Genomic DNA, 24050 nt, shown 5'->3' on the forward strand with positions numbered 1-24050 from the left:
CTCCATGTACACCTGTTTCTTCCCAGGTCTGCCCCCAGACTTGTGACTGTCACTGCATTGGGGAGGGATGTGGCCCGGTTCTGAAGTCGGTTCTGCCTCCTAAGGGCGATTGCTCTGAAATGTCTCTGTTAGAGTCGCCAGGAAGGGGGTCACATTCACCGAGTCGCTGGGGGCTTCACTAAGCAGCCTCACGCCGTCTGCAGATACTCATACTGCACGACCACACCCGTCAGGCGTGAGTTTCAGTGGCCGGAGACGCTGGTGGCCGAAGGACATCTAATGCTGCCTGGGCTCCAAGCAGTAACTTCCCACCTTCCTTGTCCACCTGTGCCTCCCTCTCCTTCCGCTCTGAGGACCACCGTGCTAACGATCAGAGTTCCTAGGTGTGATCTGAATTCTCAAAAGTGGGGAGCTCCTCAGTGAGCTGCAGCCCGGAGTCTCCGCGTTGCTCTGGAGACCTGCTACCCGTCCCAGGTGTAGCAGAAGCAGGCACATCCCAGCCCAGGGGAGCCTTCACGGCCCCGGCCAGGGAGAAAGAAAAGCCCATCTAGGCTGGGTCTATTTCAAGTCCGGCAAGAGCCCTAACATCAAAATACTCTGTTAGAGCAACTTTTTAAGCCCTTTAAGAAAATGACATATACAAATATGTGTGTGTGTGTGTGTGTGCGCGCGTGCGCGTGTGTGTGCGCATATATATACACGGACACACGTGTCTGTGTATATATATATGTATACATGCCCAAGATTGGCCTATTTATGTATCTCGATGTGATTAAGAAGCTTACAATGCAGTTATATGATCACGGACTTCAATCAGGACCCTCACTTCTGCCCAATTCACCACAATCTCAAAATCTCAGATCACCTCACAGCTTATGTGTCCACTCTCTCTCTCAAGCATTTCATAATCACTATAATTCCAAACAAATAAAAATGAAGCCCTCGGTAAGGAGGAAGACAGCGTCCCCTGTGAGGTTGGAGGGGCCCCTACCGAGCTGTGGGCAATCACTTCCACAAAGGCTTTTTGTTATTTTGATGAGAGGATGCCCTAGATAGCCCAGGGACTGAGAAAACTTGTATTTTCACTTGGAGGCCCAAGTTGGCCTCCTAAGTTATTGGAGAGTGTCCCGGGCTGTTTAAGTAACATAATCAGCCCCTCTCTCCCACCTTCCAGCTCGCGCGCGTCTCTGCTGGGACCCAGGGCCGTGCCTTTTAAAGGCGTATGTATTTAAATGAAGGAAGAGAGGGAGCCTGTCCTTGACCTCAGGCAGGCTGGCCCGCGAAGAGGCTGGGGCCACAGCTCGGAGTCCTGCGCAGTTAGCGGAAGCACGCATCGGTGGAGGCATCCAGGCCAGGGAGAGGCTGAAGGGGCTGAGTCTGGACAAGCGGCCCCACCCGGAAGCTGTGTGCGCGTAAGGACTGGCCTCGTGGAAAGAAGGCCCTTTGGAATCAACGCCGGGCTTTGGGAGCTGTCAGGAGAGCACAGGCTAGGGAAGGGCAGAGAGACGGCCGCGGAGCGCAAGATGCTCTGGGGCCAGGCAGCGCCAAAGCTGAAGACATCCTTTCCTCAGGTCCTGGGTCGGAAGGAAAGGACCCAGAGCCCCTGTACTACCTTGGGTTCCTGAAGGAACTCACACGGGGATCCCCCAATCCCACATCCAAGGTAGAGGGGACCACTGTGGACCACTGAGTCCCACATCTTTTCTCAGCCACAGAAGAGCCACGTTTCAAACCTAATAACCTTCCCTTTCTCTTTGTTCCCTCTTCCCTCTGAAAGGCAGAGAAAGTAATTCTCCTCTTTCCCTAAAGACTGGCATCATATCATACTTTTCAGAGTAACAGGTGGTTTCACTCTGGTTCTAAGACACAGAGGAAGCCCCGCTGAGCTCTGAGGATGGCTTTCTGGGGCACGAAGATTTCTGAGGATTCTGGGAGACAGCCCTAGTGGTATTGAAAGAGCATTCCTAAAACTATAGGGGACTGTGGGCACTTCCAGAAGCTTTGATTTGGGGCTAGATTTCCAACCTGCTTAGCTCAGTCGGTGGTTTTGGCTCTTTTAGAAACGAGTGAACCTTGGGCACAGCACTGGAGAAATAAATTGAGATGTGCTATATTTTAGATTATTTCAGAATCCAGACTTGATTCCTTGAGTGTGTTTTGGAAGGGAAGAACTTCGCACATGGAAAAACAAATGTGAAATTTAAAAAGGTTTCATCTTATGTGGGGCAGCTAAGGAACTCAAAATCCCCCCACCCTGCTGCCACCACCAAAGAAAAAAAGGCAGTCACATGTTTTGATTTGTTTTCTAGCGAAGACCCTTGTCTTTGGAAGCCAAGACTTTCCAGCAAACAACAGTGTACCAGACTCTCCAAGGACACAAACCGACCAAAAAGCACCCAGCTATTCCAGCACAGCATAAGCAACCGTCTTCTGGGTCTGGAGAGAGAAGATGGAGGCTATGGTAAACTGACGCTGAGCCCGGAGGTATGACGGAAACAATGGAACCTCATCTGCTGGTCACAGCACACGCTCACTGACCCCCAAAGGGAGAAGGGTAACCAACATTTGTTTGCTTCTCAGAAGAGCATTCTCTGATGGAAGATTTATAGCTCTCCCTTCTTGCCCAAATACTTGGGAAAAAAAGGAGAGTAGCCTTTTTGGGGTAGAAAGACAGAGAACATCTTTCCTGACCCATATTGAGAAAACTCTGTTAATTCTGTCCTCTTGTATTGTTTTAAAATATTCGTTAATCAAAAAAGAGAAAGGGAGCTAGATCGTCTTCCCCTTTCTCCACGGCACCCAGGTGGTGCCTTGCACGCAACAGGTGCTCAATGAATGTTTAAAAGGATTTTAAATAGGAAGCAAACTTGACAATAGTGATACTTTTATCCTCAGAGTGCTTTCCCAGACATTAATGACTTTATCCTCACAACACCCCTGTGAGGTAAATAAGTAATACTCTTCTCATTTTACAGAAAGAGAATTTGGCCCCAAGAGTGACTTCACTTAGGTCTGCAGAAGGATAGAGTCCTGGGTTTTTACTTCCAATGACATGATCTGTTCATGAGAGCATGCCTTTCCTTCCCATAGATGCTTTCTCTGACCCTTTACTGAAACAATAATGCTTAAATACGTCACTCCATAAAATCAATTTCCTCCTTTTGAAAAGAATATGCCTTGGTATTTCTGCCCCAGAGTGCGTAGGAAGTAGCGATTAGATGGTGGCCGCCATTTTCTTTCCACATACTTCTGGGAACCCTCTTCTTCTTTATCACTCTTCCTGCACATCTACTGAGTCATTTTGTTCTCTGTGGCTCCACGTGGCCGACTTCGAAGTCCTTGTTCATAAATGCCATACAGTTCGTCCGCCATCCATCCCGGTCAAAAGAGGAGTGCCGATGAGAATGGACGTCTCATTTATTCCTTCCTCTGGCTACCATCAGAAATGCTTGTGGAAAGAAATAATCCCAGCACGATTTGGCCTATCCACAGAACGATCAGATACAAAATCAAACAGAAGTCATTATTGAATTCCAAACTATGATCTGGTCCCTTGTGCTGTCAAAACAATAATATTAACTTTGGAGAGCAGAGTCAGAGCAGGTGGGAAAGGAGCTCTCGTCAGAGCTGCACAAAGAGCAGAGGAGGATTTGCAGCAGTACCTGGACCTTTAGGACAGGTTCAGGAGGTGCCTTTTTTTGTTTTCTGTTTTTTTCGGGTGAGAATTTTTACATGAGAATACACCTGAACTCCCAGGAAAGGACCAGAGCCAGAGCCAGATTGACTGAGCTACAACTGGTGAAGCTTCTAGAATTTTCCTCTCCAAGAAGGTTCTCAGAGCCAACAGAAAATCAGTGTTACAGCTGGCCCTCCCAGAGTGCTGGTGTCGTTCTCCACTGCTCCCACCTGCCCTCACTCTGGTTTAGACCCTAAGAAGTATCATACATGGAGGTCCTTAGGATAGGTCTGCTTTCTTGCTCAAATGGTATCTTAGTAGTTGAATTGATAATAGCCACCCCATAGTAAAAAGGAAAAAAAAAAGAAAAAAAGGAAAGAAAAACTCAACTGAACGTTTCCAATTCAAATGATGAGGGAAAAAAATACCCGGATTTGGATAAAAACCATTAGTGATATATCCAGCAACCCCTGTTTGTCTCTGAATCTTTGCCTGCAGGCTCCACTCAAAGCACACCAGGGAATGATTAAAACCCAACATTGGGACCCACATTTTGGCTGAAGGGATTTAAAAAAACAACAACAACGAAGTTTTGTTTCTGTATTCTGCAGAGAGGCAAAGAGAAGGCCAGTCCGTTTGATGAGAGGAGCCTCAATGTTGAAAAAGATTGTAAGGAAGAACAAAAGCGAGAGCTATTTCCTAAAGAGCTTTCAACCACCTTAAAAATGATCTCCAAATAAATTCACCCATCCTCTTGTCTGCCCAAAGCTTAATGAATCTCAGTTTTCAAACTGATCCGTCCCTATATTCTCCAATACTTAGGAAAAATTAACATCAGGACATTTGGTTTTAGAACTACGAGGGGCCGGCTTGAGCCAGGGGACTGCCGGTTGCCTAACCGGAGTCCCACTGCGCTGGGTTCACAGTGCTGTGCAGTATCTACGAACTACGGGTATGTGAGACTTTTCCCTGTCCAGCCGTGCTGCTTGTCCTGGGAGCTTCCAGGTGGCCCCGCACCCAGAAAACACGCTACCTTTCTGTAGTTCCTCTTCCCAAGTAACGAGGCCACCACTATTCCTTATATGATGCCTCCGCTACAGGCAATAATGACTGAATCCTCACAGCATCCCTGAGCAGGAAAGAAGCTGGCCTTCTTTCTCTCCACTTTACAGATGGAGAAACCAAGGCACCGAGAGGTGAAGTGAGTTATCCACGATCACAGTGGGGACCCTGAATCAGCCTGTGATATTTCCTGATCTTTCTGGGTCTAAAGATGAGCTTCTAGGAGGTCTACAGCTGACACAAATCTCCCAGCCCCACTCTAGCCCGAGGACCCCTGAGCTATGGTGAGGATGGAGAAATCGACCAAGGGAGTTCATCTACTAGGTGACCAGGTGTCTGTACCCACCATGTCAAATGGCCAAAGGCCGCTTCTAGAGAGATGTTTGCTGGGTGACCACTTGGCACTATATCCAAAGGAAATTATTCCTTTGTTCTCCTTGGTCTGAAGATGTATTTTAGGAGTAGACCCTCCTGGACGAGCATGAGTGAGCTGACTGACTTCAGTTTCCCGTGTGGAGTCTTGCGATTCGTGTCAGGGGTTGGCAAGGGCAGGCAGCTCCCATTGGGGCGTGCGTACTGTTCTGCATGGGATGGGGCACACCAGGGCAGGAGCCCCTGAGGTCCTGCCTGCTCATTTCCCATTTGGTCTATTCTTAGCCCTTGACACAAAGTGTTGGCTGTGTGCAGGGGGAACTCCCACGGCGTCCGTCTGCTGCCCTCAGGAGCTGCCATGAATAGGACTCCCAACCTTTGGCTCCAACACATACCAGCCTTGTCCTGCCAGCCACTACGCGGAAAGGTACAGAGGATAAGAAGGCACAGCTCCTTCCCAGGAGGAGGGGAAGAAGCAGATGGTGCCCGGGAGAGTCAAGTAAGGCAGACAGAAAGAGGCAGGCAGAGGAATAAAGCTGCAGGTAGATCAAGGCAGTGCCTTTGTCTTTTGATATTTGGCCAATAGCATAAGATGCAGTGTTTCAGGCAAGAAATGAAACCTTTAAAATAGCTCAGGATAGGTGAGAAAGAGGCTTAGGTTGCCACTGCAGGAAATGAGACTAAGCATCATCTTTTTCCCCCAGGGAGACGCTTCGAAAAAGATCTCTGAGAAGGCAGGATGGCCTTTTCACAGGCTTTGCAACTGGGACAGGGAAACACTGATTTCAGATCCTCTGGGACAGTCCTCTTACGAGCTTATGGTTTTGTAGCCTGCGATAGGCTGACCACTGCAATTTCCATGTCCAGGAGGTCAAGCTGTGGATGAGAACGGAATGTGGCTTATCTGGATGGAATGTTTGTTTCTGTGCCGTGTGTGTGACTGTAATGTTCGTACAACAGTGGCCGGTGTTGGATGAAGGGATTTCATGCACGTCTGGGCTTTAAGAAAAGGAGTGGATGTTGACTTAGATTCACTTCCTATAGGACACCCGTGTGTGCTTCACGAGGAAGGCTGCCAGACAGAATCTAGTACTCGATCAATGTCTGAGAACGAAATGAGCAGAGCTGCTACGTCTAAGGCAGATGCAGGCCCTGGGGATGAGTCTGCCCTGTGCGTCCTCCCCTTTCCCCTCATGCGGAGGCTCTTCCCGGTCTCCCCTGAGCTCTTCGAGATTTCCCTGGCCATTTTCTGGTCTATACTGGGAATATCACTGGAATCAGGGGAAAGTCATTGCAATAAGCCATCTTCTCTTCCCACTCTCCAGATACAGACCCCTTCCCCATGCCAAATCTGGTAGTGTTATTTTAATATTTTTGGTGAGGAAATAACAGATTTTAGTTTTTTGATGAGAAAATCAAATGAATGTGCACAAGGAGTGTGCCCTTCACGAAGACACCCCCCCCCCAGCTGCTGTCATCATACCTCAGAGGCCTCAAAAGGGCTCACTTTGAGTAAGAAGCCACTTTCCTTGGCAAAGACAATGCCATCATGTGGGCCAAGCGAATGCTAGGGAACCGACCCCTCCTCCCCAGCTGAGAGCCAGCAGCAGGAGGGTGTGGAAGCTGTGTGTAGAAGACGCCCCAGCCCCCTTCAATTTAGGGCCTGACACCCTTTCCTCCAGCCCAAAGGCTCTGAGCGGGCGCACTGTTGTTCTCCTCTTCCCTCTGTTCCTAGGTAACGGAGAAACAAAATTTTGCTACGGTCTGGGGCCATTAGGGCCTGGGGCTCCTTAGAGCTCTCCCAACCCCCAGGAGCAAGGAGCAGAAGAGAAGGGGAAAGAGGAAGTATGCCTCCAGCAGAGGGCCTGTCAACACCGTGAGGGGAGTCTCGGTGCATACAGTGAGGCCACGCCTGTTCAGAGGGCCTCTGGACAAGATCGGCACCGGAAACCCCTTCTTCTGCCCCTGTGACCGTATGGGAGGGGATAAAAGGAGAGGGAGAATGGGGGAAATGATGTCATTCGATGCTTTTTAAGAACCTATAGATTTTTCTTCCTGAGAATAAGGCTCCTATCGGGACAGGGTCTGATGTCTGTGGTCCACCCTCAGGACCACGGTCCAGACAGGTGTTTGTACTCTTTTAAACCACCCTGGGACTCAAAGGGGCTGTGGCTATTGAGGGGATGGGTTAGGCCTCTGGGTGTCTGGGGTGACTTTGTGCCTGGGGAGGTGGGGTTTGGGGGATCTGGGAGGGATGAAGGGGCCCCCCTGGGCCGTAAGAAAGTATTGTCTTTCTTGACTGAAGAGGGACATGCCGGCAGCATGTACCACCAACAGAGATGGAGCCTGCCCTCCACAGCACTCCCGGCCCCCTGCCTGCTGGGACAAGTCTGACCCCGCAGAACAAGGGGAAACTTCTGGAGACAGAGTGGAGGAATGTGTTGGAGAAATGAGAACCTCTGGGGGTGGGTAAGGTCATTGGGGCTCATCTGCTGAATTTAAGTCCTCTTAGCTCTGGTGTGGGATGTCACAGGCCTGTGACAGTGAGCTCAGGGGACACCGCCTTGATGCCGTCTGAGGGGACTGAGGTTTCACGCAGGGGCCCAGAGAAGAGGCAGACCTACTGAGCAAGGGAGAAAAAGAGCTTACAGAAACGATGCTAACAAAATCAGCCTGATTTTAGAGATGCCACCATCTTTGTTCTTCATTCTTTTCTGAGAATGAAAAGAAGGGCCACATTTTCTGTGGGGGATTGTGGGCATATCTGATGGGGATGCAATAAGGAAAGTTAGTTTCCTATTTTATTCTCTAGCTCCTGGTACAGTATGCTTATCTCCTACCAGAACTAAATTTTGGAGCTTGTTAATTAGTTTTCATCAGGAATTTCTGGGCAAGAAGTGGGCCCAGAGAGTTGTTTTTTTTAAACATCTTAAGCGTTCCCTTGGGGAGCAGCTGGGGCAGCATGAGCTGGTGCCTCAACGCCCTTAAGGGTTTGTCAGGGGTCAGGCAAATGCTGATTAACATGGGATTCCTGGGGTGGGCTGAGGCCACCACCTCTCATCGGGTAAGAGGACAGATGAAAACTTTAAGTTTCCCTCCTCCCTGCCACCCTCCCATGTTCTTTACTTCTTTCTTGACTTTTGTTCCTTTTCCTGTCTCTTTGCAGAACCGGACTTCCCTGCTGCTGCTCATAGATGCGTATTTTCATCCTTAGGAAAGGCTGCGGCACGATGAAGGGAGTGGGGAATAGCATGTCAGGCGAGCAGGGCACCCTCCTGCCTGAGTCCTGTGGAGCCCAGTCCAATGCAGGTGGAAAGAAAGGCTTCCTGAAACATACTGTGGTCTTCAACTCTGTTCCCAGTAGCTAAGGCTCCAGAGAGCCCTCCCTGAGTCACCCCGACTTTTGGCGCTCCAGGTCAACGGACGTCAGCAGTTTTCTCAGTTGCGTGTAAACACACGCACGCACACGTGCACACTGAACGTGTATTAGTAAAACAGAGGTGGCAAATTAAAGTCCGTGACTGCGTCGAAATGAAAAAGAGAAAGGAACTAAATCTAAGAACAAACAAGTCTGAGTGGCCGAGGTCCCAGAGGGATGCACAGGATGGACCCCACTCAAATGGCCTCACCTTCTCCAGCCTCTGCAGAGTAAGCCATGAGCTAATAAGCCCTTGGTAGGGAAGCAGAATAAAAAGGAAAAGCACCTCTGACCAGATTGGAACTCCCAATTAATCGCCGAGGGGCCCCAGCCCTCAGAGGGGTGGGGACAGGCCAGCAGGGCTGGTCCTCAGCAGGCCTGGGTGTGCTCTGTGCGGAGTGCTTCCTGGACATGCCCTCCTGCCCTCTGCCCTCCGTCCTGCTGCCAGGGAGAACCCGAGGGGACAGCCACGTCGGGGAGGGAGGGGGCAGGACGGCACTGCAAATTTAGTAATAATCAAGGAAATCAAAGGGGTCTGAACAGAGAAAGGAGAATCCAGTTTTACAACCCAACTGAAATTTAAAATTTGTGGGGTTTTCTGTTTTGCTTTGTTTGTTTTTTACAGGTTTAGATAAACGATGAAGGGAGGAAAGGAGAAACCTCTTTGAATAATATATATTTTTAAAAGAACCCCACAAACATAAAAAAAAAAATTCCTCAGTTTTTGAACTTCTCTTAAGAGTAGCTCAAAGTGAGGTCTTGCACCCTAAACAGTTATATCTGGAATTAAGAAAAAAAAATCGCCGCTACACACAACAAAGACTAACAGTATTTTTACTTAAAAATATTGTGTGTATATATAGAGAGACTTATATATATATACCTTTTTTGTGGAGATTTTTTTTCTTTTTGTGATTTTTTTCTTTTCCTTTTTTTTTTTTTTTTTTTTTGTGCCCAAGTAGAGATAAGATGGGATTGAAACGATGCCCTAGAACAGAATATTCCTTACAAGAGCAATACTTTGAAAAATAACATTTAAAAAATGGTTGAACATACTCGCAACACCTCCAGAAATTCAACTTGGTACAATGAGGACATAAATAATTGAATCAAATCTTCACCCAAATGACACGGTCTCTAAGACCCAGAGTATGCTGCTGGTGTGACTCTTGCCATCTTAAAGGGGCTCAAGGTAAAGCAACATCCCCTCCCCCTGCTCCCCACTTCCCAGCCCCTTACACTCCACCTCAGCAATACCCAGAGTCGGTCATATATTGTTTTTTCTACATTTCTGGCAAGACCTTGCAGCAGACACACACACACACACACACACACACACACATATGTGTGCTCTGGGCGCGCACACACACACACACACACACACACACACACACACACACACACGACACACACAGAATTTCCCACTCAACCCAGATGCACCGAGTGAGCTGAATAACTCAGCCAACCACAATGGTGAAAGACAGAAGCACCAAACAGTCTTTGAAATGGGTCAGTTATTACAATTGAACTTATTTTTTATGTTCTAATTTTCCTCTTTGTGTTACTATTTTTAAAAAGCACAAACGAAAAATGAAGAATTCTTTCCAGATCAATTTAAGGCTTCCCACCAAATGGAAACAGAAGAGGCCTTACACAATATCACATGGGATAAATGTATACCTTTCACGGCCTTAAAATGACAGAACAAATCATTTTTGCCAGTCACTGATTAAGTATTGTGCCTTTAAATTGATGTCATTCTTTTTGCTACTATGCTGAGTTTTATTATTACTGATTCTCTTTGATTACATATATGGAAATCTCCTTTAATTTGCTTTAGAATTTCCTTTTCTTAGCGAATTATTAGGGTGGTTTTTGTTTTGTTCTGTTTTGCTTTTTCACCAGGAAACAAATGTGATTCTTAATAGGTGAACGCTAAAATGGCACCTAATCAGCCTTCAAGGAGCTTTTCCAACCATCTGAATTTCAAATGGCCCTTTGGCTCCGAGAAGGGGCTGAGAAGTTGGGGGCAGGGATGGGAGAAGGGTGAGAGAAACCAAAAAGAGGGAGGGGTTTCTATGCTTTTGCTTTTGGTCAATTTGTTTTCTTCAATACAAATCATCAGATAGGAAGAATGATTGCTTTACGTTTTATTGGTTGGTTGGTTTTTGATTCGTTTCTAGATTGGTTTCATTTGATTGTTTTAATTTTCCCTCTCCCAGTGCAAATATCACCAGAGAGTTTTGCATGAGAAAACGTGACAGTACTTAATGAAACTCAGCACCTAAGGGCATAAGGCAGTTGAAGGTTTTGTTTGTTTGTTTGTTTGTGTTTGTTTTGTTTTGTTCTTTCAATCAGCACCAATCCCGTAAATGACCTACACTTGGTGTAAAGGTATAAAACTTTGTTTTTCTTTTGGAGTGGAGACAACTCCTTCTTCTCCACCGTATGAACCATAGTGTGGGATTTTTTTTTCAATACTGTTACTTATGTGTAAAAAACAAAAGAAAGGTTTTCTTTTTGTTTTTACTTACAAAACATAGAGAATATCTTTGTATACATACAGCGACTGGAAAGAAAGCTTATCTGAAGGGGTTGTGACTTATTTTCTTTTTGATTTTTGTAGCATTGGTGGTGGTGGTGGTAGTGGTGGTGGTAGTTCTGTGTATTGAAGGAAGGGAGGAGTTATATTTCTTGCAAGCGGCGTTTACCGCAAACCAAACTTAAGGTCCCCTTCTCAACTTGGGTCAAGATGCTCTCAGAGTGAAGACTCATACTGTAGCAACTCGTAAAGGAGCGGTCCATCTCGATACCGAATGCCTACCGCGGCGGGGGTGACATACTGCAGAATGTTAATAGTCCTTCTCAATCTCCTGTCTACAAAATGAGCATCCCAAGCTGGGTATCTCTTTCTTGGCATGTCAATCTTAATGAGGGGCCCTTCTGGGAGGTAAGGACGCCCCAACGGGGTAGAGGGCCCCATGGGTCTCACTTGGAAAACGGGCAAGCAAGTGTCAGCCGTGAGATCCTCCTGTTGTTCCGTTACGGCTCTGGTAGGCGTGACCTGGGTCCCCCGGTACCCAGGGGTCTGAGGCGCCATGGGCTCAACATCGGGGGGCAAAGGGATGCCCCAGAGCAGCTCGGCACAACAGGAGCTGGCCAAGATCTTAACTCGCGGCCCCGTGGGATGCAGCACACCATAGTATAAGAGCATCAGTGCAATCCCAGCCACAAAGCTCATAAAGACACAACACAGTGCTGGCACCGCAAAGGAGTCAGTGGTCTCCGGGTCTCTGTAAAAATACCAAAGGAACGTCAAGGCAGCATTCTCGGTCAAGACTATCGTATAATATGCAAACATTCGATATCGAGTCCGCCCTTCCTTGACGTTAAACCAGCAGAAAATGTACACGATCCCTACCACCATGTTGAAGAGGATCTCCTCCCACTTGGACATGCAGAAGTCTGTTCCGCCATGGATAATCCAGAAGGCCATGGCACACCAGTGAACCACCACGAAGATCCCGAAGTAGAGCTGGAAGATGGAAGCAAAGAGGGCAAAAGAGAGAACTCTGGATGAGATGGTGAAGAGGCGCCAGAAGAGGTGGATGAGGGCCCCTCTGTAGCTCATACTCTTCTTGTCGTCCCTGGAGTCCCGCAGCAGCTTGTGATAGGAGGCTAGCACCCAAGCCAGGGACATCAGGGAAGTCACAGAGGAGACACCTGCCGGAAAGACACAAACCCACACAGTCAAAACCGTGGACCTCAACCGCCGGGCACAGCAGGGCTGCCAGCCGAGGAGACGCCCACACACACCACGATCTAAAGGAGGAGGGAGAAAGAAACACAAAATCAGGACCCGAACTTGGAGGCCATGGCTGCCCCCTAAGCTGACAGCTTGTGAAATCTAGCTTCAGTGTCAACGACCCGGTCCAGAACTTCTGGAGACCCACGGCTCAAGAGTGAAGCTGAGGTTGGCGTGCCCTGCCAAGGGGCTGGAGAGCCAGGACCGCTGTGCTGGCTCATCACCTCTGCTGTGGGAGGGACCCCACGTGTTCTATTGTAAGAGATCATAAGCTCACGGCGGGGTCGGCGTCCTTGTCACTACCAGGCTGTGCTCTCAGAGCAGCCAGCAGACGGGATCACTGATTGTGAAGACCGAGAGCTTGCTAACGCCCCAAGTTGCACAACTGTTCTACTTTGAGAAGGCTTTGGAGTCACCCTTCCCCTTCTCGCCAGCTCGCTCAAGGCCAAGGAGCCCTTAAGGGGATCTTCTATCTGGCATTTCCCCATCCACTCCCTAAGGCCACCCTGATCAAGGACCGGGGATAGCCTGTGTTTCTCTGACTGCTTTCGCATTCACTCTTGTCTCTCGTGGTCTCCCCACGTTCCTTGTTGCCTTCTCCAATCAGCCACTGCTCAAGGTTCCCTGAGGCCTTGACTGGTGAGGCCCTGTCCTTCTCTGCTTCTGTCCTGCAATGAGCAGTGTAACTTGGGCTTTGGGGATGCCTTTCCCCTCCCTAGCCCGGTGAGCTCTCCAAGGCCTCTGCACGTCATTACCTACATGTCTCCTCAACGAGCAAGTGAATGTGTCTGATCCCAACGGACGGTAGAGCAATTTTATTTATGACGCTGCCTATGTGATATTTGTAACTCAATCAATCTAAACACAATAAACAGTGGCTGGAGTCTCTCCAAATCCACCCATGAGCAGGCAATCATGAAGTCAGGCATCGTCATACCATCTCCTCTGGAGCAAGACCCCCTTGCCCCTCTGCTCCTTCAAGCACTATCTCCACTCAGTCCGTCTAGTGCCTCTTTTGTTTTTCTTCTCTCCCCAGATTTCAGAATTAAATGCAGCTAAATTCAGCTGGAGCCCTGAATACTACCCCATGGGCCACCATCTCCTAATCAAAGTCCCCACCTTCACCCCAGAGCACGATTCCCCTACAGCGTTCTTCCAGGCTGACATCAAAGTGACCTGGTCGTTTTCTCTCCTAAGGCCAAAGGTCAGACCCAGGAGCCTCGTTCATCAAGAGACCCATGAAGCTGGCCCAGAGCTCCAGCCTTCTGTTGGTCTTTCCCCGGCCCCTCCTCACCTCTCCACTTGACCCTCAGTGAAGGACCAAAGTCCTCTGTCGCTCCCTCCCCCCCGCCCCATGCATTTGTCCTTCCCCACCCAGCCCACGCGGCACCTCCCTTCCGACATTTCAGGGAGATGCACCGGTCTGCAGCTTGCAGAACATTAGAGTCTGATGCCAAAAACCGGTGTGCTGGCAGAGCACAGAAAAAGCCTGGAAGGTTAACTGTGACAATGAGTATGTGTTGCTTTTGCAAGAATCACAGCCAATGTGGAAAATAAACAGGGAAGAAACAATCCCAATTTCTCCATAGAAGCCAATCTTGAAAACACCTGGTGATTTTCCTCTCACTTTTCTGGAAAGTTCTGAACACAATACTTATGTGTGTGCTGCTTTGCCCTTTGTACACACAGGGCATTTCCACCAGCCTCTGCTGAAGCCATGTGGTCTCTTGCGACCATGTCACAGTGGCTATGCTGACCTTTCAGAGCCCCCTGTGTTCGTGTTCTTTTGAGGCTGGGGCAGGGAGGGGAATGGGTTCCCTTGGGAGTCACGTGATTTAGGCTGTAGGTTTCTGGACGGCAGGGAACGTGCAGTCATCTTGATCGTCTGGGCCAGGCTTATTGCCAACACTGGAGCATCCTCGGAAAGCTTCTTTGCGGCATTACCCCTCTCCTGGTGAACCCATTTCTTGATGCTAAAAGTGATACATCTCAGAGGTGCTACCGACCCTCAGTGATCAGGGGGATCTCTACAGCAGCTGGATGGAAAGAAGGCTTGATTTTTCTGTTTCTTCTAATCAAGCAAAAGGTACTACTTCCCCTGTTTGCAGAAAAGCACAAGCTCGTGAAGTAAGAAGTTAGCTTTTGCCGAAGCGTGGTCTAATCCAGTCTAACTCTGAGTGTGCTCTTGAACAAACTTGGGGTGCAGAAGCAGGACAGCCCCTCTGCTGTCACCGTCCTGATTTCATTGTTCGGTGTGCTGTGATGGTACCCCCATCCATGCCCAAAATGAGCAAAGAGGAATTCAAACGTCCACTGACCACATTGGTGAAGCGAAATTCAATCCTTCATCGTCAATCTATCTTCTGGGTCACCTACGCCACTTCCAGATCCATGCCTGTGGTTTCAGGGTACTGCAGAAATCACTCCCCTCTAAGCCGATGCACACACTGCCTCGGACCACGGTCAGCGCTTCTGGAAGTTCTCTCTAGGATGTGGTATGAATGTTCCGCAAACGTCATAAGACATCACTGCTAAATTACAAGGGGGGCTCGGGAGACAGTCACGTGGAGGACTGAGAGCTGACACTTGGCCAGGGGCCTGTGGGCTGGCTGATGTCCAGCCCCCATCTTACCTCTCTGCCTCATCTGCTCCCGACATGGTGAAGTTGTAGATCGCCAAACGTTATATCCTCTGGAGCTTCACAGACCACCCACTTCAAACCCACACATCCAACAGGAAACAGAGGCTACCCCAGAGAAACTACACACCATGATTCACTGAGCATGTATCTTATTTAGAAGAACCCTGTGATGTAGGTACTTGTTATGGGCAATGTCCCCACCTCTCCCACCCCCAAATTCTTATGTTGAAGCCCTAACCCCCAGGACCTTACTATGTGACCGCATTTGGAGATAGGGCCTTTAAAGAGGCAATTAAGGTAACATGAGATCATTAGGGTGGCCCTAATCCACCCTAATCACTATTGTCCTTATGAGAAGAGATCATTTGGGCCCACAGAGATGCCTGGGATGTGCTCACAGAGGAAAGACCACGTGAGGACACAGCAAGAAGACGGCCGTTTGCAAGTCAAGGAGAGAAGCCTCAGGAGAAATCAACCCTGCCGACACGTGATCTTGGACTTCCAGCCTCCAGAGCTGTGAGACAATAAATTTCTGTTGTTTTAGCCACCTAGTCTGTGATATTGGATACAGTGTTCCAATTCCATTTTTTTGATGAACAAGATATTTTTCAAAAATCATACTTCTATCAAGAAGTAGAATTGGAATTGAAACTCAGACTCCACGGCCTTGAAAGTAGCCACTGTACTAAATGGACCCTCCAGATTTGGTCTCAGAAGGGACTGGGCCCTCTGGGTGTAAAGGATTTGAATCTTTTGCCAAGAGTGGATGGGAGGTGTAGTACCTACAGGTATCTGAGAGAGGGCCCTGAATATGGAGCTAAAAACCAAATCTGAATTCTCTTCCACTTTCCTCAGGAAAGTAACGTTCAAGCCACAAAGAAAGAGATGACTCCAGCAGAATTAACTGAGATCACGTTCCCTCTGTTAAGTGATTAATCTTCAAAGGCCTGCAGCGTATATTATTACAGAGGGAGGAAGTGCAGGGTTTTCCTCCTGCAGTGGCTCACTTGGAAGATTTCTGTCTGGCCCGAGGTCAACCCAAAAGTCAATGCATTATCCTGGCCAAGACCCCAAGACCACAGCAAGCGGCTGTGGAAGCAGCCTCGTGGCCCCCAGTGAAATTCCCAGACAGGCCTGGGCACATTTATGATTCCTCTCACTTACAGCTCCATCATTTTCTGCGTTGCAAAGATCAGACTGGAAATTGTAAAACACTCCACGTTCGGCTGTGACGAGTTCTGGGCAGTGACCTTCACGGCTTGCTCTCTTTTCCTGCTGCAGACCAGGAAAGGGGGATTGCAGCTGGCCCACTGGGTGAACCAAGTTCAGCCCCACCATCTGGGAGGTCACTAAGCCAGAGCCTCGTGGGGGCCACCCCCTGAGAAAGGCTTGGGACAGGGGCCTTGGGGCTCTGATCACCAGACCCAGGGGCTAAGGTTTCCGGAAACAGGATGTCCACACCTTATGACCAACGGAGCAAGAGCATGAGGGGCTGCAGCCTGCAGTTGGAGGCCCTTGACCAAGGAGGGCCAGTCCTCTGGGAAGTCACCATCACCACCAGTTTGGTGGTGTCCCTGCAATATCCAAGGGTCACTGTCAGTTGAACTGTTGCCAGTTGGGGAGCAAAGCAAAAAATGAGTGTGGATGTCCCACCATGTGAGAAGCAGACAGAGTGACAGGGTGTCTGGGGGAAGATCGGGACCCTAAAATCAGAGAGGGGTGGGGAGCAGATGAAGTGGAGGAACCAGGAGGAAAGGTGTGATGCCGTGGAAGGGACCAGGGCGGCAGGAGGGCCGTCATCAGGGTGAGGTAGGGAGGCTGCAGTCTGGTAAGAAGAAGCAGGGCCATGACCTGGATGGACCAGAGCAGAGCGGCACTGGGGGCCAGTGAATGGGAGCCAGAAAGGGGACTTGAGGAGAAACCAAATCGCGAGACAGTCTCGCCGGGGGAACGCTGCACGCGGGTTCAAGGAGTCTCTGAGAAGCCGCGGGAGCACCTGGATTGGCCCCAAGGCTGTTTGTGAGCCTGGGCGAGTGGGGTCCACTGCTGGACTTTGTTTCCCAGAGCGGGGGCGGTGAATGCCCGGCCCTGTCACCAGCTGCCCTGTTCTCCCTTCTGCCACAAAGAGCTCCCTTCTGGTCCCACCGCTAAATCACACACTGGAAAACACTCGAGGAGGAGGGACTGGATGGGGCGCTGAGCAGAGCAGAGCAGGCGCGGAAGAGTCAGCCGTGCAGACTCCTAGCTCCCAGCTCCCTCCTATCAGCGTGTCTCCGTGGGCAAGCGCCGCCAGCTTACAAAGAACAGCCCCCTGGACCCTGCACCCTCTGCCGTGAGATCCCACCTCTCCCGCCTCTTCTGCAACCTTCTCGAGGGTCACCTCCTTGCTCCCTTAACTCTCCCACCTCCCTTCACTCCTGACCCCCGAGTCACAACAGAGAGCTCTCGGTGAGGTTGACGACCAATTCCTAAGGGTGGCATTCAGAGGACTGGGTCCATGCATCTCCCCCTGACTCTGCCATCTGTCATTTGGATTTACTCTGTCTTTCACACTTGACCATTAGCTAGTCCCCAGTTATGGCATCCTTTCCCTGCTGGGCTGTTATCCTCGTTTTACAGGTGAGGAGACTGAATCTGAATTTAAGAGATGTGGATGTGGCCACACTCCCGTTGTGACTCACCTGATTTATATGGCTTTGTACCCCCATGGGCGGGTCCCCCAGAGATTCCCCAAACCAAGAAACAGGCTCAAGTTGCTATTTGTCTATCCACACGTCAAGGTCAACATCTGCCTCTCTCAGCCCTCACCTCCTCCCTCCTTTTACCACTGAAGCTAAGGTTTGGGGGAACTCCACCACCTGCTTGTCTAATTTCCACTGTCTATTTTCTCCAGATTGAGCTCCTATTAGACAGGCGATTCTTCTCTTTCCACCCATCAAACTTCACTCATCTTCCTACATTTTAAAAAAGCCCAGTCTGTGCTTAGAAATGCTCTCAGAAAAAAAGATAAGGCAGCTGTGGGCACAGCTCTCTAAGCATCACTGCCTGTCTCCTGTACTAACCTCCACCCAGGAGACACAGCAAGGGAGTGATGATACAAAGGTACTTTCCTACCCGGGCCACCAGGGAAAGGAAACCAGCCTCAAGGATGCCATCTGTGAACCAGGCTCAGAGACGTCAAGTAACTTGGCCAAGGTTACACAGGAGCAAGCAAGAGTGCGACCACCGACCCCTGGGATTATCTCACTCCTCACTCACGGTCTGTGTGCTGGGGCCAGTCATCCTGGCTTCCGAGATCCAGTTGTCAAATTGGCAGGAATTTTGTGGGCTGGCTGATGTCATGTGAGAGGCCTGAAATAGGGGTGGTGGGAATATTTACACCACAGAAATTGGCAAATGCTACAAATTAGGGTTCCTTCCAACCCTGCTAAGAACTGGTTGTTAAGCATTTACCAGCACACCCCTTACACTTGCTGAACATTGTTGCCAATTAGAGGAGCCTCATAATGTTCTCCTCCACATTCCTACTCCACACTTCTAAGCGAATCAGACGCACTGCCTGGCGATCAGTCAGAATTATATTCTGTGAGTGTGATGTGGCAGCAACAAAGAAATCAATCTCTTTTTTCAACTTACACTGAAAATACATCCTCAGTAAATAATTTAAGGTCTAACAGTTTTCTTTGAGCTGTAGACTTTTGCAAGCACTGACATATTCATTTTAGTCCCATTTGGAGAGAGTGTGAGCCCCACGTGAGGTTACCACATGGGGTCACCTTAAGACACTCCTGACATTTCCAGACTGACCTTTAGGAAGGGTCATAATAAAAGATGGCATCCATCCCTGTGGATGTAACCCTCAGGACAGACACACCGGTGGCTGAGGCAACCTGAAAAAACCCAAGGCCAGTCAGGGTGGCATGGTGTAAACATAGGAAGGAAGGGAGGACTGGAATAATTCAGGAGAGCTGACATCTGAGGAATTATACCTTCACATGCTCCTTAATGTCAGGGAGATGGTCCACGGGGGACAGAATTCAAATCGGGCCACCACAGCAGGAGTCTCCGTTACAGAGCATGTCTTACCATGGTTTCTGTGACAAATCTCTTCATTGACTCTGAATTCAGGCTCATTATGTCACCTGCTAATCTCTAATAAGTTTCCATAACAATAATACCCCCTCTACTGAACAGCTACCTTGGCCCAGACTCTATGCCGTGACACCCATTAACCGGAACATTCTTCCCTATAAATGTACCTGAGGCTGATTTTAAGATGCAGAAATGAAGGCTCACGGTCTAAGCCGCTTTTCCAGATCAAGTAGTTAAGAAATCACAGAACCGGGATTTGAACACAGGCTACCTAACTCCAAAACTCAGATTCTCTTTTGAATCACTGGAAGGGCATGTCTTCCCATCCCCGTTCATAAGTGAAGGAATTAGCATTCAGGTTTATACATCAATTTCTTATCAATTTGGTAATCGAGCCCCTCTGATCATCTCTGTGAGCACCGGTGGCCAATCTGTAGGCCTGCAAAGCCGAGGACCCCCCCTGGAGGCCCCTCCCTGAGCCTGCCAGTAAGTGCAGAGCTGGTGACACCGCTTTTTCATCTCTCTTGCCCAGATTGTTGGGAGGACCTCCTAGTGGGTTTCCCTGCATCCGCCCTCATCCCGACAGGCCACTCGCAATTCCACCAAAGTGACTAAGCTGAGGTACGTCTCTCCTCGTGGCCTCCCAGGCAGCCTGTCAACGGTGCCTGACTTTCAACCTTTTCCCAGGGAGGATATGCCTTCCCGCCCTGCTGAACTCAGCTGTGCCCGTGACCTGTCCCAGCCACTGGCACATGAGCAGAAGCATGTGTGTGTCACATCCAGGAGGAAGGGCATGCTCCCTCACCCCCGCCGCAGTGACCTGTGATAGACGCGCAACAGCAAGAAATGAACCGAAGTTGTTTTAAGCCAGGGAAATGGTTCTGGCCTCTAAACCCGGCACGGCCAGCCTCTCCTACTCACACACCGCTTCGCTCAGGGTTAATGCGTGGCCTCATACGGCCTGTAGGGCCCCTCGCGACACTGCCTGGAGTTACAAGTGTATGCCATGGAGTCCCCACCCACGCCCTTCACCACCTGCCTTCTCCGATGGCCTCAAACCTAAGTCCCTCTCATGGCACCAGACCTTCATCCTGGGCCCTACATGAGACGGCCCCTTCCTGCTCCACTGTCGCCTCACGCCAGCCCCTCGCTCCCCCTCTGTCCCACGTGGTCCAGGCACAGTCCCGCCTCAGGGCATGTGCGCTGGCTCTGTCCTCCACCTTGGGGGCCCTTCCCCAGGTCCCCAAGTGTCACCTCACTAAGGCCTTTACCAGAGCTCGGCCTCTCAGCCAGGCCATCGCTGGCCAGCACACTGAAAACTGCAACCCCCCAATGCCTCCCCCACCTTCCAGGCTTCATTTCCCACCTTGGCATCTCCCACCACCTCCATACACTTTCTCTCTTACTCATTCCCCTTTTCCTTAAGTTCGTAGGTACCATGATGCATGTGAGCCCCCAAGGGCAGTGCAGCAATTGGTCAGGTCCTTCTGAAACTATGTGCAAAACCGTGGGGGTATTTTTCTCACGAGACCGTCCACAGCTGTCCTCTGATTCTCAAAGGGGCCCATAGGGAAAGGGGTCTGTGACCCACCAGCCATCTCCCCTCACGCCATTTTCCCCCGGGGAAAGGGGAATTCCCCGGGAGCCTTCATTTATGCCTGTGTCCTTTAGAAGGAAACCTTGAGGGTAGAAGACGGAGATGAAGAGGAATAACATTCAGTGAATGTTCCCAATGCATCAGGCATTATGCCAGATACTCTGCCTAAGTTATTTCGTTTCATCCTCACAATAATCCCCTGAAGTGTCTACTGGTGTCCCATTTTATAGGAGAGGAGACCAAGGCGCAGAGAGGTAAAAGGATCTGTCTAGTTTCTGCACGAAGCATGTCCTTTTATTCTGATGGTTTGCCTTGTGGGGTCTTGTGGATCCTGGAGGGTCCGCCCCTCCCAGGTTTAGCAAATTCCTCAAAACAGCAAACCACAAGTGCTTTTCATAGGCAAACCAACCAGTCCGGAACGCACACCTCCTCTATTGGGCTCTGACACTCTGGGCCACTATCCCCCTGTCCTAATCACCCCAGGGCCAGGTACCAGACAACTAGGGACAGCGCTGTGCCCCAGAGCCTCCTGAAATTATTCAGACTAGCCTATGCTAAGCCTGCTTCCCCTGCCTCACTCATTCCTTCCCTGGGAAACCACAATAAAGGCTCTTGCCCACATTTTCCCCTCACTCCCTCTGCCTGCTGATGGACACTGGTGCTTCCCCAGGTGGCCCCCCACCCCATGGTGTGGCATGCCCTCTCCCCTTGGGATCTCTGAGTAACAAGCGATCTTTTCAATGGCAGTTGTCTCCTGATCTGTTGCCCTTGAGACGCCTAAATAACAACAAAACCTGTCTTTTAAACAGTTACAACATTAGCAAACTGTTGGAGAGGGAGCTTCAAACCCAGTATCTCCAGCTCCAAAGTCCCCCATGGCCTGGGGTTACAAGGCTAAAAAGCCTCCAGGAATTCCCTTGTCCCATGGGCTCAAATCCAAGCCCCCACTCATGGTGCCCAAGACCGCTGTGTCTGGGCCCTGCTCCCAGGCCCGTGGTCAGGACCTGGTGATATTAACGCACTTACAGAGGCAGGAGAGCACCGTGGTTCTGAGTGTGTGCTCTGGAACCAGGATAGATTCTGCCACCCTGCTGTCAAGTGTCACCTTCCCCGCTATATCAGTGTCCTATGGCTGCTGTAACGAATTATCGCCAACTTAGTGGCTTGAAACAGCACAGATTTATTAGCTGACAGTTCGGAAGTCAGAGTCTGAAATGGGGTTCATTGGTCCCAATCCGAGGTGTCAGAGGTTTGGGCTCACTCTGTAGAGGCTCCAGGAGAAAATCTGCTTCCCTGCCTTTTACAGCACCCACAGCTGCATTCCCTGCATCCCCTGGCTCACGGCCCCTCCCCTCCTCTTCAAAGCCAGCAGGGTAGCATCTTCAACTCTTCCATTTGTCACATCGCCTTCTGTCCCTCTGATCCTCTGTCTCCTTCTTATGAGGACCCCTCTGATTATATCAGATACAACTGGATAACCCAGAATAAGCTCCCATCTCAAAATCCTTAAGTCAATCACACCTGCATAGTCCCTTTTGCATAAAGTGCCACGTATAGGCTCAGGGGATTAGGAAGTGGACATCCTGAGGGGCCATGTTCAGCTGACACCACCCACAGTCACCCATTTAATAGCAGGGCAAAGGTCCTCAATGGGAATGTTACGTTCCCCCATCGCCCCCCACCCCCAGGACATCTGGCAGACTTTCTTGGTTGTCACAGCTCGGGGTGAGGGCGCTGTGGGCATCTAGTGGGTAGGAACCAGGGATATTGCTAAATATTCTGCAGAGCACAGGACAGCTCCCCAATACACAAGCAAAGAATGATTTGGCCCCAGATATACTAGTGCTGAGAATGAGAAACCCTGTGACGGGGTTCCTATTCCTATTTCCTCAATGTTCTCAAGTTACAAACAAACTGTGAACCTGCATGTGTCAAGCAGCTGGAGATTCAGGCTTTCTAGAGTTCCTCCTGAGAACTGCTCAATATCCTGAAAGAGGCCCCTGGGGCGCAGACCAGTGACCTTGGGAGAGGTCATGAGAACAGCATCTCTGCGGTCTGATACCTAGACAAGGAGTCTCTTCTGAGCGGCTGACCACGAGCTGACGGTCACTCTGGGAACATGGGGGAAGGCAACAGCCCCCCTCTCAAGGAGCTTCAAGGTCAAACACTGGTATTTAAAGGACCGGGCAGGAGGAAAGCTAAATCCAGCCCTCTGATTCGGTTGCCTCTTCTTTCTAAGATGCTGTCAGAGCTATTGAAATACCATCTTCACAGCCAACTAGGTAAAGGCAAACTTTAGAGAGTCTAGAACAAATGTCAGCCACTCAGCTGGTCTGGCACAAGCCTCGCAGACGCCTGGATCCTGGTGGGCCTGAAGCACACTGTGAAGAAATCCGTCTGCTATCCCTGGAAAGTTCCAGCAAATCCACCCTCACTGAGGAGCAAACAGCCAACCAGTCTCAATGCCCTGATGCTCCCAGACGGACTGCATTTTAACAGAGGCCGTGCGATGCCCTGGAAAGCATGGGCTTTGGTACAAGTAGACTGGGCCTTAGTTTATTGTTCGTGACCCATGCGTAAAAACATGGATTTGGAATATTCAATGTATATTTGATATATGTACATCTTTGACGTACTCACATACTATACTATATATTTATATATCTATATATAGTGTATATATAGAGAGAGAGAGACAGAGACAGAGAATGTGTATAGTACGATGTACATACGTGGTGAATATATAGGGTGTACATATACAGTATCCTATGGCAATAAAGGTGTGCCTACATGTCCTATTCCCCCGTACACACGTATATAGACTCAATTATATTTGAAATGGTATTATTCATGTGTTACTCGTTATTGCCTGTCTCCACTAAGATGTAGGCCCCCGAAGGGCAGAGACCTGCCTGCCTGGCTCACCTCTGTTCCCCCAGAGGCTAGCACAGGGCCAGGCGTGCTCAGTGCAGATGTGTTTCAGGGAGCCTGTGTGATGTATTATCGTTGACCGTCAGACTTACCTATAACATTTTATTTTTTTTGCGGTACGCGGGCCTCTCACTGTTGCGGCCTCTCCTGTTGCGGAGCACAGGCTCCGGACGCGCAGGCTCAGCCGCCATGGCTCACGGGCCTAGCCGCTCCGTGGCATGTGGGATCTTCCCGGACCGGGGCACGAACCCACATCTCCTGCATCGGCAGGCGGACTCTCAACCACTGCCCCGCCAGGGAAGCCCATACCTATACTATTTTGACAAAGGTCTAACCTAACTGATTTTCTCATGCAATCATGCCTTCCCAAGAGAGAAGCAGGCCTGCAGCCGGGGGCAAGAGCATCTCCAGCTCAATCTCACCTTGCAGGGCCCTGGGATTCCAGGTTTGTAAGTG

At 49.8% G+C, this 24050-nt stretch overlaps 1 protein-coding gene across 1 annotated transcript in view; it reads right to left on the bottom strand.

Annotated features, from left to right (window-relative positions):
• Positions 1-10023: 10023 nt before the first annotated feature.
• The window catches only part of XKR6 (XK related 6), a 272450-nt gene continuing 258423 nt past the window's right edge, over positions 10024-24050 (bottom strand). The window contains exon 3 of the mRNA XM_067745320.1: positions 10024-12251. Within this exon, the coding sequence (XP_067601421.1) occupies positions 11287-12251 (965 nt within the window). The 3' untranslated portion in view covers positions 10024-11286. The remainder of the gene's footprint in view (positions 12252-24050) is intronic.

Source organism: Pseudorca crassidens, chromosome 7, assembly GCF_039906515.1.
Source record: "Pseudorca crassidens isolate mPseCra1 chromosome 7, mPseCra1.hap1, whole genome shotgun sequence".
Lineage (NCBI taxonomy): Eukaryota > Metazoa > Chordata > Mammalia > Artiodactyla > Delphinidae > Pseudorca > Pseudorca crassidens.